This window comes from Lemur catta, chromosome 16 (genome assembly GCF_020740605.2).
Source record: "Lemur catta isolate mLemCat1 chromosome 16, mLemCat1.pri, whole genome shotgun sequence".
NCBI lineage: Eukaryota > Metazoa > Chordata > Mammalia > Primates > Lemuridae > Lemur > Lemur catta.
The window spans coordinates 45,030,463-45,043,464 of NC_059143.1; the positions used below are offsets into that span (position 1 = coordinate 45,030,463).

The 13,002-nt window shown below is 33.4% G+C and overlaps 1 protein-coding gene across 1 annotated transcript in view; it reads right to left on the bottom strand.

The window, feature by feature from the left end:
• Window positions 1-13,002, bottom strand: part of PIGN (phosphatidylinositol glycan anchor biosynthesis class N) — an 88,459-nt gene that overhangs the window by 27,006 nt on the left and 48,451 nt on the right. Inside the window, exons 21-23 of the mRNA XM_045527386.1 lie at window positions 12,298-12,406; window positions 6,671-6,773; window positions 1,271-1,373 (exon numbers count right to left, since the gene is read on the bottom strand). Coding sequence (XP_045383342.1) covers window positions 1,271-1,373; window positions 6,671-6,773; window positions 12,298-12,406 — 315 coding nt within the window. The remainder of the gene's footprint in view (window positions 1-1,270; window positions 1,374-6,670; window positions 6,774-12,297; window positions 12,407-13,002) is intronic.

The window sequence follows — 13,002 nt, forward strand, 5'->3', positions numbered from 1 at the left end:
AAAATTAAATATTTCTGTTTCTTTGTTCCTCTGTTAATTCTATTTGCAGAGAAATTATTTTCTTCCTATAAAAAAGAAAATATTCCTGTCTTCAGTAAAATAGAAAGTCGTTCAACTCCAACAAGACGGGTGCACTCTTGCTTCATTCTCCTCCCCCCAAAAAGAACACTGATAGGTGAGTCCAAAGGAAGACACTCCCCATTTTCACCCCCCATGTAATTTCTAGTAAGTTCTTGGACTGTTTTAACAGATTTTTCTAGAAAAAGATAGGCTTCATTTCTGTTAAAAAATAGAATTTAAAAAGTAACACAATGATCCTCAAAACTGCTGAAATATTTAATATTAAGGACAATCTCTGACTACTTACATGAATTTGATCAAAACTGCTTTTCATGTATTGTTTTAATGTTCTAAGGTTGAAAAAGTTAAAAACCAGTAATTATTAAATATACTTTCATAAAGTTTCTTCTTTATTGAAATTAATTGTTCTGAATTATCAATTACTCTCCTGTAAACTCAACTGGAACCCGTTAAGGAAGGATCTACCATGAAAGTATTTTTCTGCAATATCATTTTATCTTCAGTAAAACTGTAAATATTCTATCACTAATTTCTTAGAATTATCTTCAGTTCTAAATAAGACAAAAGACATCAATTCAACTCTCTATCTTAGCATGATAAAGGTATCCTCAAAATTTTGTTGGATGTTAGCCAATTCAAAGTATATCATATTGCAAAAGCAATCTAAGATCTGGATGAAGGCCACAATCATTAAGGCGACAGAATAAGTACCTTGGATCAGGATGACTAGAAAGAGAAAAACAACAATGGGAATTTAAATGTCACCTTATGATTAAATTCATAAATTGACTTGTGACAACATAAACATTATTCTGACTCAAATAAATTGGTAGAAGGAAAAATTAGATGTGCAAACAGAGGAAAATAAGATAAAGAACATTCTCTTCTCCTCTATCCCTTCATCTATATTGATGTTTTTTATATCAGTGATGCTCAAGTTATCACTAAGAAAAGCCCAACCTATGTATTGTCTGTAAAACAATAAAATTGTGCTTTTCTATGATAAGCAAAAATTTTCCTTGTAAATTAATTGTTTAATTACTATACCAAGTAAAATTTACCAAAGTTCTTTAAACACTAAAATTTTAAGTAGAAAGAATTTTTGAGGAAATAAAATTGCGACTTCTTTATAGGATAGAGAATATTTTAATATTCTCAAATAAACACAACAATGATTTTGACACACTACCTTCTGTTTACAGGAAACACCAGATAGTTGTAGGGTTTCTTGTTCCATATATATCCAAACAAACATCAAACACGACAACACTAACGGAAAGAGAGCTTCGTACCTAAGGGGTGGGGATGGGGTGAGGTGAGGGGAGTACAAATGAAAAGAAAAAACATTAAAATAAATAAATATGCATATATATACTGAGACATCTTTCTCAAAACAATTTTGATAATATCTAATACTTCTAAGTCACAATATTATTAATACATTTAAAATTTCTATGCTTTTCAGAAAAAAGTAGGAAAGTAATATAAATTTCAACTCCAACAATCACCTTTTTTGAAATGTATTCAATCTTGAGATAATTACATGTTTAAAATAGTAGAGATATTGAAAAATCATTCATAAAGTAAACAGCATATATACATAAAAGAGAAAGAAAATATTAAGACAAAGGTAAAAAGATAATTCCTGAGGTAAAATGATTAATATACATAGAAAAAACACAAGATGAACATTCCAAATTTTCTAAAAAAATGGGCAATACAGGAATACAAACATAAAAATTGACCTTATCGATAACTTATATAAAAATTAAAGCAATAGTGAGATATATTTACTTATCATATTTATAAACATTAAAAAACAGTATTGACAAGAGTGCAGTGAAAAAGGAACTCTCATACTCTATAGGAATGTAGACTTTCTGGAAGGCCATTTAATACTACTATATGTATCAAAAGTCTTAAAAATACTCATATACTATAATAATGCCATTTCTAGGAATTTACCTTAAGAAAATAATCAGACATATGTACTAAGATTTCCTCATAAAGATGTTTGTTGTAATATTGTTTACAGAAGGGAAGAAATGCTCATGAGATAAAATAGTAACAGCAGCCTTTTCTAAACCATTTCTGCTTAGTTTGGGATAAATGTTCCACCTTGGTACCCAAAATACTCTATTATAGTACTTACACTGTCTTAATCATATGTTTACTTGTATGCATCTCCTACTAGTTTATAAAATGAGTCTGTGTTTATGTGGCCACCCACCACTGCTGACCTAGGTAGGTCACAAGAAGTATTTGTTGAAGGAGTTATTTACCTAATCAGAACTTACAAAACAGAGCAAAGCAAAAGAAAACCAAATTTCCATTTTGACTCTTTCAACTACTCAACTCTATATACACCATGTAGCACTAATTTTCTAACATGAGAAAGCAAAAGAATGAAAATTCTTTAAATTCTACCACAGATCATAAAACTAAAATATTGAAGACTGGGCAGACGAAAACATTTAGGTTTGAGAAAACATACACAAATCACTTGGTATATAAGATTTAGAATGTCCAAGGATATGAACAGATACTACATACATGAGAAAATAGCATTAGTTAAACAAGTACAGAAGACTGTACAAAGCAGTACCATTTTTGGCCTATTAAAACCGCATTTGATATTCTTATTTAAACATGAAAATACCAAATACTGTTAAGGATATGATGAAATAGTACCCCTCCTACTTTCTTGGAGATATTATAAATTGGCAGTGTTCTTAAGACAATTCAGAGTTAAAAAAAAAAAAAGTTCACAGCTAATGGCCCACCTACCCTATACTGAGACGTGAACAAAGGAAAGAATCTAAACTATGTAAAAAGCTAATGAGTAAAACACTACTTAAAATATTATTTTTTAAAAAGTGGAAATAAATTTAAAAAGTAGAGAAATGACTACATCAAGGTGAATCCACATCATGAAATATTAAATACCTATTAAAATGGTAGCTAAGAGCCTATAAGCAACCTGAAAAAATGTTTCTAAAATAATGTTAAGTAGAAAGATACAAAATAGCACATGTACCGTGATTACATCTAAGTTAAAAAGACAAACACAGAGCTAAGCATGAAAGGAGACACCAGAACATCAACAGAAGAAGTAGAGTTAATAAGTGATTTTCTTTCTTACCTTTACTTTCCAAAATGTGTTGATACTACTGTTACAATGATTTAAAAAAAAAAAAAGGAAAGCAAAGATTTCAAATGCCTGTATCCTGGCCATTCTTTAAAAAGTTCAACTTCCACAAGAGTCCTTGATGGCACCAACTGAAACTCTTTCTCTAGTCATTCTTCATGTCATGCAATTCACAACTTAACTAACTCATAATAACTTAACTGTTCCATTTTGTAATTGTCTAACACTGTAAAATATAGTCCTTATTTTATAGCAGCTTATAACTCTATTGTATACTGGTAGTACACTATTTTTTTTGTATGTCTGCATAGTGCTCAGGACACTGGAGATGTGAAAGAAAAAGCAATTGTTGATTAACTGAATAAAGGTGCATACTCTGAGCAAAAGGGGACCATAATTTAAAAAATTATTTGTAGTTATATATGAAGCTATTTTTTCCTAATATATAAAAACATAAATTTCACAGTTCTGCAAACAGTGCTACAGATTTACTTTCTTTCAAAAACTATGCACTACGATCACTTTCTTTTATAAAATGTAGATGAATAAATCAGATAAACACAATCTTCCTATGGGACTCTATGTCTTAAGACAATCAATATTTTGTATAAAGTCTGCAGATCTGAATTAATAAACTGAAATACCAATGAAATGTCATCACAGTCTCAGAGAAAACATAACAAAAACCTTACCAAATTAGGATCTGCTGGTTTGGTCTCTGGGCAAATTGAACAGGGTTGACAAGGCATTTAACTTTGTATTATAGTTTGCTAAGCAAAGGGATAAGGTAAACAAAATTTCATAGGGAAATGTTTAACCATCTTTAACCAAGAGAACAAACAATTTTCACGTATTATAATAGCTTTCATTTGCATAAAAATAATTAAGTGCTGATTAAAAATGAATCTTCTTTATTCATTAAATCAAGGCTTCATTGTTAGAATTTAGGATTACCATTAATATATTTCTATAACATAATAAAATTGCATTTCTTTTAAATATCCTGTAATGCTGAACATTCACTAATTTACATAAAGAACCCTCCAGGTCATCCAAAATGATGATGGTGAACCCTAACACATGGACTATGTTTTGCAAAACTGATTTGAAACATGAAAACATGTATAAAACTGAAATGACCAGACGTGCTATTTCAAGATAATCCTTTGAGGTTTTTTTCCAAAGCTAAATATAGTTTCTGAATTGAATAATGTATCTCCTAATGCATTCATTAATAAGGTCATACTTAGCATTAATATTCTGATTTGGGATATGAATTTTCACTTTTTAGATTTTCTTAAAATAAGTTAAACATACTTGTGATAATCTGTTTTGGTATCTCTTATGACTATTAAACTGGTGATTGAAAGCACTATGATACCCCCAACACAAGTTACATGATTAACTCACTCTACATTATGAATAGTTTTTTCACTCAAAATTAAACTTTAATTATCCTTCCTTCTTTCTCTCCTTCCATTTTAATCCAGTGAACTAGATCTATTTCTAGGTTTGCTGATATGTTTTTTAAAATTATTATATAATTTTGTCTCACTAGGTTTTTTTTTTTTTTTTTGAGACAGGGTTTTGCTCTATTACCCAGGCTAGAGTGCAGTGGTGTGTCATCATAGCTCACTGCAACCTCAAACACCTGGGCTCAAGCAATTCTCCTGCCTCAGCCTCCCAAGTAGCTGGGACTACAGGCACATGCCACCATATCAGGCTAATTTTTCTATTTTTTGTGGAGACAGGGTCTTTCTCTTGCTCAGGCTAGTCTTGAACTCCTGAGCTCAAGTGATCCTCCTGCCTTGGCTTCCCAGAGTGCTAAGATTATAGGCATGAGCCACCATGCCTGGCCAGTTTGCTGGTATTTTTTAATCAATTACATATTGTTGCTTTAGAATATGAAGGTTTATAAAGAGAAGGGTTTACTGATTATTAAACGACTGTGTAGAAGTGTAGCACATATTTCTGGACCCTTTCAAACACTTATTTCCTTAAGTCAACCGCTGGGTGTGATCTCAATGAAACTCGTGCCACCTCAAAATGGTGACTTAGAATGGAAATGATTTTTATCTTTTGCTTCTTACATAAACCCAAAACTTGTACATATTCTCATTCATTTTTACTTTGATGAATTCTAATACAACAAAATTCTTCATCTTGAAGTTTCACCAATAAAGGGGGAAAGTGTGAAAGGTTTTAAACTCTCAAGGTGTTTATCACCCTTGAATAAGAACGGCTGGATGCTTATAGACTTCAAGTTTTATTTAAATCTCAGAGCAAGCCCATCTTAAGATCTTATTAGGTAGCTGGTGAAAATTTCCATAATGCTTATATTACATCTTTGTAGCTGTGGCCCACATCTGATTAGGCAGGAGAAAGGGAAACGACAGAAGGTGTAGGGAGCTTTGGTGAGAGGAGGAGGTTTAGCACTCCACTGGATTGGATCGTCTCCTATCCAGGGACTACAAGAATTCCTGGGGTCTAGGTCACTTAGGGTGTTAGAGACTACCATGAAAAGATTTTGAGAGTATCTCTCTAATCCTGAATTAGAACAACTAAGTTTCCCAAAGAGTGAACCCCAAGCCTTGGACCAAAAATGGCTTTATAGAATCATAACTGTGAATAATCTGTTGATAACACAATAGTGAAGCCCTGTGTTTAGTCTAAATTGGATCAAGATCCTATATTTGGGCCAAAATTCAAACTGTCTATGAGTGGTGTTTATTAAATTCGTCTGTTCTATTCATTGTTTGTAATAATGTGCCCATTTCTTACCCTCATAAGAATTTAAGCAAGAATAAAATTCAAAAGCAAGGAAAGAATTATTTTCTCCAAAGTAAATGGAAGGAGTCCATCACTGTACTCACTGAATTCTAGAAAATGCTTCAGGCTTCACCCTAAATCAAGCTGCGGGATTTTTTTTTTTAAAGAAAATTTCAATCTTATATAAAAATAGATTCTTTAACTTTTGGGAAAATATCCTGAAAGTTCCCTGAATCAAAGGGATATTTCAACTATGATACATGTAAGATTAAGAATAAAAACAAAATATTACGTTCAAAGAAGAATGGACAAATCAAAGCATAATTTAAATGCATGGAAGGAATGTAACAAAAAATAAAAGTCACTGAGACTTAAAATTCCTCCATAATCAATCAGAATTTTCTAACACTGTAGTCAAATGACATTTTAGCAACTTCAGGAAATAGAAAGATAAACACAACAAACAATACTATGAAAACGATAAGGAAAAGAAAACAGAAGATCATAGATCAAATCATATACAATTCTCACAGAGTAGAAAATCTTTATAATTTATCCCTCAAGATATATAAAACAATTTTCATTTCTAGAGGTTAAATACTAATAAAGAAAATGTCAATATATCATTTAAAACTTGCTGCTATAAAATTAAATTTTTAAAAAAGTTTATACCCTGTGCTTAGAAGGAGGTAGGTTGACATCAAGGAAAGAAGTATGCTAAACAATCGCTGAAAGAGAACTGGAGAACTCAGTAGTGGCACAACCAAGGAAGAGGCTGCAAGAAAGCAAAGCAAGTCATCTGTCAGTACAAGAGACAAAAAATGTTAGATTAGAAGCCCTGAATCATGTGTTATCATTTACAGCAGTTATTGTTTGTGTGACCTTTAATAAGAGGCTATATTTGCCCTAATCATTTCTGTAAGAAATCAGAAACTTTATATTTTTAATTAAAATGATATTTCACTGTTTTTAGTATATTTTTGGCTTAAATAACTCAGATTTTCTTAATTTCTATTTAGCCTAGATCACTGTAATAATGTTAACTCCTAAATGAATAATCTGCTATTTTCTAACAAAATAAAAAATATTAAAGATTCAGCAACTCTTCTTTTAATCAGGCATTTATATCTTAGTTTAAAGACAACTAACTCCTCAGAATCAGATTTTTCCTAATCCCCTCTTCCTCCACATTTTCCCACTGTAAAGTATGCACCCACCATCATAACGTGCCACTTGGAAAACTAGAAACAGGAGAGAAAGACTTCACCACGCATGAGAGTTGTAATAAGAGTAATCTTAATAAACAAAGTTATTTTTCCCCACAGGGCAATAAAAGCAACTACCTCTGTGGAGGAAGGGCACACCAAGCAGGTGGGGCAGCAAAACGTAAACTCCCTCATCTCTATTTTGGGAAGGAAAGGTGCTTAACCTCCTAATCTCCCAGTGCTCTAGAATATGGAGATAGATGACTTGGGAGGGAATCTTAGCTGAATCACATTTTTTTTTTTTTTGAGACAGAGTGTCGCTTTGTTGCCCTGGCTAGAGTGACTGCCGTGGCGTCAGCGTAGCTCACAGCAACCTCAAACTCCTGGGCTTAAGCGATCCTACTGCCTCAGCCTCCCGAGTAGCTGGGACTACAGGCATGTGCCACCATGCCCGGCTAATTTTTTCTATATATATTTTAGTTGGCCAGATAATTTCTTTCTATTTTTAGTAGAGACGGGGTCTCGCTGTTGCTCAGGCTGGTCTCGAACTCCTGACCTTGAGCGATCCACCCGCCTCGGCCTCCCAGAGTGCTAGGATTACAGGCGTGAGCCCCTGTGCCCGGCCTGAATCACATATTAACTGTTTAACTGCAGGGTAAGTTTGTGAACCCATCTAAGCAGTAATTTATCCATATGTCAAATAGAGATAACATTAAAAAGTTGTTGCAAGGTTTAAATACAATTTCACCTATAAAATATTCCCTGTGCATGGTGCCTGGCATGCTTGGTAACTGTTAGCTTCTGTTATTATTATTAGTCAACATCTTATAAGTTAAATGTAAGGACAATTTCATTTTCTGGCTGACCAACAGGACTGGCTAAAAAAAATGTTTTCTTTCATTCAAAATCAAGTCACTACAAGATTTAAGACTATGCAAGTCAAATTTATAATACCCTTAGATGAGTAGCTGACTTTTTTCAGATGTGTAGTTCCAATCATGTTATCATCATCTCATACATATGTTAATTGGAATAAATAACATTTCAATGTATCTTATTTTAAAAGTCAGTTCAAATGAAACTTCTGTAAAACCTATAAATATTTTCTGTCCTTGTTTTACTTTTGTCTAAAGGATTGATAAGGTGCTACAGGGGAATAAGAGTCCCCATTTTGAGTGACATAAGTTAGAACCAGTTTCATAACATATTACCCATTTGGGGATCATATTAGCAAAAATGCTTGTTGGACCTAGACCATGGTATATCTGTGCCTGAAGGAGATCTTTGGAGATACTGAAGACTTACCTATGAATCAATTATTGCATGCCTCACACCATTTGGTAAGTATCCTTTAGTATCTAGTTCTACCAATCCTGAGGAGGAAATAATCTTGTTTAAAATGCATGCCCAGAGGAACATGTATGTGTTCGGCAAACAACAGCAGTAAACTGATCTGAACTTCATTCTCAACCTTCCAAAACTATAGTATAATAAAATCAATAAGGACAATAAATAAAACGTATAAGATACTCCAAATAGAGAAAGAAGCATAGGAAATATTATATAATATACAAGTATGCTCTTCTGCAACATAAGATTTGACAGAATAAAGAAGCTTAAGAGTCATGTCAGACACACAAATGGACTCAAGATCTTAATTAGAAGAAAAATATTTTCAACTTGGCATATAAAGCAAAACCTAACTCTATGCTGAATACAGGAGTCAAACTTAAAATACAGTGATTCAAAAAGGTTAAAAATAAAGGAATGGACTAGGCAAATGGAAACAGTGAAAAACCCAGAGTTTCAATCCTGATACCAGACCAAGTACACTCCAGGCCCCAAACAATCAATAAGGCAAAGAACACCTTATGATGTTAAAAGCAACATTTCACAACGATGTGTAACAGGTGTAAGTAATTTGCTCCAAATGACAAACCACCTATATAAAACAAAAATTATGACCTTCACAAAAATAGAAAAATGATACTAAAATTCACATGGAAACACAAAGGACCCTCAATGGCCAAGGCGATCCTGAGCACAAAGAACAAAGCTGCAGGCATCACACTACTTGCCTTCAGAATATACTTCAAAGCTATAGTAACCAAAACAGCATGGTACTGACATAAAAACAGACACATGAACTAACTGGAATAGAATAGAGAATCCAGAAATATACCCATGCATTTACAGCCAACTCATTTCAACAAAGGCACCAAGAACATATACTGAGGAAAGGACAGTCTCTTCAATAATTAGTACTGGAAAAACTGGATATCCATATGCAGAAGAATGAAACCAGACTTCTATCTCTCACCACATAAAAAAACCAATTCAAAATGGATTAAAGATTTAAATGTAAGATGTGAAACTATGAAACTACTGGAAGAAAACACTGGGGAAATGCTTTAGGACATTGGTCTGGGCAAGGATTTTCTTGGGTAAGACCTCAAAAGCACAGGCAACAAAAGCAAAATAGATAAATCATATTATATCAAGCTAAAAAGTTTCTACACAGTAAAGGAAATGAAGGAGTGAAGGAGTGAAGACAGAACCTATAGAATGGGAGAAAATATTTGCAAACTATCCATCTGGCAAGGGATTAATAACCAGAACATATTTAAAAACCTCAAACAGCAGCAAAAATTAATCCAATTTAAAAATGGGCAAATGATACAAACAGACATTTTCAACAGAAGACATACACATGGCCAATAGGTATGTGAAAAAATGCTCAACATCACTAATCATCAGGCAAATGCAAATTAAAACAATGAGATCATCTTACCTCAATTAGAATGCCTATTATCAAAAAGACAAAAAAATAATGGATGCAGCAAGGATGCAGAGAAAAGGTAACTCTTATACACTGTTGGTGGGAATGTAAATTAGTATAACCACTATGGAAAACAGTATAGAGATTCTCAAAACACTAAAAATAAAACTATCATATGATCTAGCAATCCCACTACTAGGTATCCAAAGGAAAAAAATCTCTATATGAAAGGGATATCTGCACTCCTACTCTGGGAGGCCGAGGCGGGTGGACTGTTTGAGCTCAGGAGTTTGAGACCAGCCTGAGCAACAGCGAGATGCTGTCTCTACTAAAATTAGAAAGAAATTACCTGGACAGCTTAAAATATATATAGAAAAATTAGCCGGGCATGGTGGCGCATGCCTGTAGTCCCAGCTACTCGGGAGGTGAGGCAGTTGGATCGCTTGAGCCCAGGAGTTTGAGGTTGCTGTGAGCTAGGCTGACGCCATGGCACTCTAGCCTGGGCAACAGAGTGAGACCCAGTCTCAAAAAAAAAAAAAAAAAAGAATGGTAAAAGAGATAAAAAATATTGAATCAATAATGTGTTAAAAAATTTTACATATACACATACACACACTTATACATACAGATAAGGGACAAGCACAGAAGTAAAGGCTAGCTTTCTGCAATTCTTGTTAAGATGCTATTTCTTGACCTTTTCAGAAGTTTTAGAAGTTTAAAGATAAAATACAATGATATGTGGAAAAAGTCTATTTGCTTTTCTTCTTCATTGTGGTTTATTCCAAGGTAGATAAGAAAACTAAGTTGAGTTAGGCTACACTACAAAGAAATAAGCTTATGTGTTGAGCAAGAGTTGGGCTGCTTCTTAGGCACACTTGATCTCCTATTTATTATTTGTCATATATTATCTATCTGCTAGTGTGTTGTACATAACTGCATATTTGTGAAGTTATGCAGTATAACAGAAAGGCTTCATAATTTGGGGGTTTTCTGTGGACTTGAAAACATGTCATGTGAGAGATCATTGTATATAGTCACCTCACTAGAACATTAGCTCCTCCGTCCCTGCATAATATAAGCTCCAGGAGGGTAGGGTCTTGGTTCGTATTTATTAATCTAAGAAAACAGAGCAGAAGCAGAACCTAGTACACACTGAACATGATTTTTTAATATGAGGGAGTAGTCATGACATTGTTCATGATGAATGCATGTAAATAGTAATTTTATTAATCAAGATAATTCACAAGAATAGGTGGCCTGCAGAATACCCATAAAGAAATGGAGCTTATATAGTGAAAATGAAATGTATGCATATTTTATATAAAAAGAGAGCAGTTATAGTCCAAGAATAACATCCACTTAAACACTGATCAAGGAGTTTGGAAAATGAGCAAATCAAAATTTTAAGAGATACATGTCTGGTTCCTGTTGTTATAGATATATTTTTTGAGATGGAGTCTCATCATATTTCCCAGGCTGGTCTCAAATTCCTAACTTCAATAGATCCTTCCATATCCCCTGTTATATTTTTAAGCCTCTGCTTGGGTTTTCAGAGGAATCCATGGGAAAACACTCCTATTTCTTAATCCTCTTTTTAAGGTGAAGGTCCATTCAAAGATCTATTCCTTTTGTAATGATGAACAACAGAAATTATTTTAAAAAAGGGGGGGGGGCTAAACTGTATGTCATTCACAGCCATTACAAAGTTTTTTTTTTTTGTAATGCATGAGAAACCTGGGCTTAAAGCTTGCTCTTCTCTTCCAATTGGAAGGTATACCTACGTCCTTAAATTAACATATGTTTGCTTCACACATACATTCCAATATTCCTAATTAAGAATTCTACACACAGGAATATGCTTTGAAATGATTCACTAGCTTAAAATGTGTATTGTGTACTAATTAATGTTATTTTCAGGAAGGGAGACACAGATAAAATTTAACTGTTTCTTAGTCCCTGTGTAAGAACGAAGAATTTATGAATTGACAAGAAAATTAAGCATATGATCCTCTTCCCAAAACTCTCTTCTCTTTTGGAATCGCTCAGTAGAATGTTATCAGATTTTAGTCAATATGCAGCTTTGTTATCAGGTCACAAATATTCTATCAAGTAACTCTTACTAATACATATATGATCACAGGAGTTCTAATTTTCTTTATCAAATTCCAGCAAGAGATAGATATAATAGCTTGTTATTACTATTTTGTGGCAACAAAATTGTTTCTTTCAATAACAATAATACAGACATAAATGGATCATTTTAAGACAACTAAGTTGATGGAAAGTTACCTCATTTGGTTTGCACAGCCTCTTACCTAAGGTTGCCCAGCTAACTATTTGATTCATAAGAGGCACTCCTTGTTTCTTGAGTAGATTGCTATGAGTGCTATGTACAACATACATGGAAAGCACTGTGCTCAGCATCTGAAAACAAAGACAAAACAGATTTAAAAAAAAGAGAAAGAGAAGATGATGAAGGATTATACACTAGAAAGAATGCTCAGAAAAGTGCTGGAAACAACTGGAATCTGGACAAAATACTACTGAAATCGGACCAGCTAACCTTTTTGTGGCCAAGGCTAAGAGCTAGGACCCTCGTACCAATCAAAGGTCCTCTTTTACAATCATGAAATGAGGCATTTCATACTTTCAAGAGTGTGTTGGCATATATCATCACTCTGTTTCTATTTAGAAGTATTCATTATAAACACTGAAGGTTTCTTAAATCACAAAAATGAAGAGGAGCAATGTACACAGTTTAGTGCCTCCACTTCTGGCCCTCCTCCACGGTAATATCCATTTATTCATTCAACATATTTTTGTGGCTTATTTATCTGGCACTGGGAATACAAGGAGTATAAATACTCTTCAGAGAATATTTATAAACTACTGCAGAAGTTGGCAAACTACAGTTTGTATGCTGGTGGCCTGTTTTTATAAATACTGTTTTACTGGAACTTAGTTACTCCCATTAATTTACGTGCTGTCTACCTTTGCACTACAATGGTAGAGTTACAAAT